Raw genomic sequence first — 3602 nt, forward strand, 5'->3', positions numbered from 1 at the left:
CTCAAGGTCTTCCTAACTCTTGATCAGGCACTCTGTCTATTGCATTTATCCAGGGAAGTGACAATGAGATCCCAAACTCCGGAATGTGATGGTAGTGGTGGCATAAGGGATTGAGTCTCCCCTCTGAAAATTAGTATGTGAAAAGTCTGTTTCCATAGGCTTTTACATTGCTCCATAGGGCTCAGAGTGCTGGGCTATGGGACAGCAGCTCTGGCAGTTTGTCTTTAGTCACTGCCTGACTTTTTTGTTCACCAGCCTGCTTGGTACCTCTGTAGAAAATAGGTCTTCCCTTCCTCTAGGTTCTACTTGGCAGACTGAGTTCTATTACCTTCTTTACTGGGGGCAGGAAACACCAATATGGTCTTCATTTAATGGTCTGCTAGTAAAGAGACAGTATCTCTGACCAACCAGATGGATTCAAAGAATTAAAGACTCATGAGATTTCAATCTGAGTGGAGATGGGGGAAAGGAGAGGAGAGGAGAGGAGAGGAGAGGAGAGGAGAGGAGAGGAGAGGAGAGGAGAGGAGAGGAGAGGAGAGAGAGAAGAGAGAGGTGGAGAGAGAGAGAGAGAGAGAGAGAGAGAGAGAGAGAGAGAGAGAGAGAGAGGAGGGAGAGAACACCTAGGGACTTTAGTTAGTCCAACCCCCTCATTTTGTAGACGAGGAAGTAGAGGTACTTATCTTGATACATGACCTTGAACCTATAATTCTTAACCTCTTCAAATTTGTTTCCTCATTTGTAGTTCAAGGGAAGAGAGAACTTAAGGCATAAACTAGGGAAGGGTAAATTTTGATGGGGGAGAGATAGCCTAAGCCTGAGTTTTCTCTCTTAATCATCCCCATGGTCTTCCCCTGAGTGCTTTCCCAGTGATTTCTGTGCCTCTATGGTATTCAATAAACAAACTGGTGACTTGGCTTTGCAAGTGTCTGGTACTCAACCCTGGTCATGCTTCATATGAGCACCCTGGCTCTGAGATCCATAATACACTCACATCTCAATACTGGAGAAAATTATCATTGTTTGTGCTTCCTCCCCAGATATGGAGTACTATCCCCCTCCTCATGCTTCTGTAGGGGATTTTAGGAATTCCGTGGCTCAGAAATGCTATTGCCTCTCTAGGTGATGAGCCAAGCCTCTCAGTCATGAGCCTGTATGAACTGAGCCAGGTTGGTTCTCAATGAATACCCAGTCCATTTCTGGCCCTCTGATTTAAGCCAATCAGGCACTGTACCCTGTGTCCCTGGAGATACAAAGACAAAAATTAAAATAATCTGCACCCTTAAAATGCTTCCATTCTACTAGAGGGAGGTGCTTGGAATCTTTTTGGTTTGGTATGACTTGTCAGGGCTTGGGATCCCTTGGCAAAGCCTTCGAGAACCCAGGGTCACCAGGGAATTGTAATGGAAACTGATGAATCAGTAATTAATCAGTAAGCATTTATCAAGTGCCTGGCAGCATGTTGGGTGTTGGGAATACTAAAACAGAAAGAAAACAATCCCTGTCCCCAAGGAGCTTACGTTCTATCCAGAATTGCAAAATTATATACTGTGCACATTAGACAATAAGGCTTGATGACCAATCAGTCAAGAAATATTGACTAAGCACCTATGTGCCAGGCACTGTGCTAGGTACAATGGATACACACACAAAGGAAACAAAGCCTACCTGTAAAAGAGCTTACATTCTAATGCTATCAGACCTTTTGGTGGGCATGTGGTAGAGGAGACTCCTGTTCAGTATGGGTTAAGCTCAGGTCACACTAAGATTCAACGATCTATGATTCTAGGAGTTTCTATGAATCTTTTAGCAAAACAAGCAAACAAATCAACCTTTTTCTTTCCTTACAAGGTAACCCAGGATGAGTACTTCTACAACCCTACTAGATCCTACCACGACTGAAGGTTACGACTATGATTATGATATCGCTGCTCCATGCCACAAAGACAATGTCAGAGATCTGACTGCCACGTTCTTGCCTCATCTGTACTTCGTGGTGTTCTTCACAGGCCTGCTGGGCAATGCCATGGTGGTGTTGATCCTTACAAAGTACAAGAGACTCAAGACTATGACCAACATCTACCTTCTCAACTTGGCCATCTCAGATCTGCTTTTCCTCATTACACTTCCATTCTGGATTCACTATGAGTTGAAAAGGGACTGGGTCTTTGGAGATACCATGTGTAAACTCCTTTCAGGGTTATATTATTTGGGTTTATACAGTGAAATCTTCTTCATCATCCTGTTGACCATTGATAGGTACCTGGCCATTGTCCATGCGGTGTTTGCCATAAGGGTCAGGAAGGTAGTCCTCAGCATCATGACCAGCATCATTACCTGGGGTGTGGCCTTCCTGGCCTCTCTCCCTGATATTATCTTTACTAGATCTCAGAATGAGTTTTATCGTTACACCTGCAGCCCTCATTTCCCATACGAGACTGCAAGGATGTGGCGACAGTTCCAGGCTTTGAAACTGAACATTCTGGGACTCATTTTGCCCCTGCTGGTCATGATCATCTGCTACACAGGTATTATAAAAATACTGCTTAGACGGAGGAGTGAGAGGAAATGGAAAGTTGTCAAGCTGATTTTTGTCATCATGGTTATCTTCTTTCTCTTCTGGACACCCTATAACCTCACAGTTCTAGTTTCTGCTTTCCAAGATTTCTTTTTCACACTCGGATGTAAGAAGAGCGAACAGTTGGACTTGGCAATACAAGTGACTGAAGTCATTGCTTTGACACACTGTTGTGTCAACCCTGTGATCTATGCCTTTGTTGGGGAGCGGTTTCAGAAATACCTCTCTCATTTTATCCACAATCACATTGTAGTGCACCTGTGCAAACATATCCCATCCTTCTTGAGGGACAGACTGGAGAGGGCCAGTTCTATCTCTCCATCTACTGGAGAACAAGAACTCTCAGTTGAGTTTTAGATTGGCCTGAGAATAGCTTACCTAGGAGAGTGGGTCATGGGCATTGAAGTTTACCAAGCTGGAACGGGAAAAACAAAACCAATGCACTGATCTCCACATTAGGCTTCTCAGAAGGGATACAAAGTCAATCTCACCTGGGAGGTGAGATGTCTGAGAGATAAGGCCCTGGGGTCTACTAAAACTACAGTACTCAGACTATAAGGACAGAGCTATTTGCAAAATTGCTCAGGAGTCACAAAGAGCTTTGTAGATGCAAACAGAACTTAATGTAATTTATTTTCTTTTGAGGTTTATTAGCAATTATAAATAAAAGTTTCTGTACCCTCAGACTTGAAAATCATGCTTTTCTAACATGCAAAAATATAATAGGAGCATTACATATAATATATATTATGTCTTTGTATACATATACATACATTCCTACATACACATGTATGCATCTATCTCTATATGTTTCTATCTCTATCTGTTGTTTAGTTGTTTTCAGTTGTATCTGACTCTTTGCAACCCCATTTGGGGTTTTCTTGGGAAAGATGTTGGAATAGCTTGCCATTTCCTTCTCCAGCTCATTTTACATATGAGGAAACGAAGGCAAACAGGGTGAAGTGAATTGCCCAGGGTCACATAGCTAGTAAGTGTCTGAAGCTGGATGTGAACTCTGGTCTTCCTG

At 43.0% G+C, this 3602-nt stretch overlaps 1 protein-coding gene across 1 annotated transcript; it reads left to right on the plus strand.

The window, feature by feature from the left end:
* The first annotated feature begins 1854 nt into the window (after positions 1-1854).
* On the plus strand, positions 1855-3168 carry LOC118851438 (C-C chemokine receptor type 1-like). Its single transcript, XM_036760891.1, has one exon. It carries the CDS (start codon positions 1859-1861, stop codon positions 2930-2932), a length of 1074 nt encoding a protein of 357 aa, XP_036616786.1. The 5' UTR covers positions 1855-1858; the 3' UTR covers positions 2933-3168.
* Positions 3169-3602: the final 434 nt, after the last annotated feature.

The sequence above is a fragment of the Trichosurus vulpecula genome, chromosome 5 (genome assembly GCF_011100635.1).
Source record: "Trichosurus vulpecula isolate mTriVul1 chromosome 5, mTriVul1.pri, whole genome shotgun sequence".
Lineage (NCBI taxonomy): Eukaryota > Metazoa > Chordata > Mammalia > Diprotodontia > Phalangeridae > Trichosurus > Trichosurus vulpecula.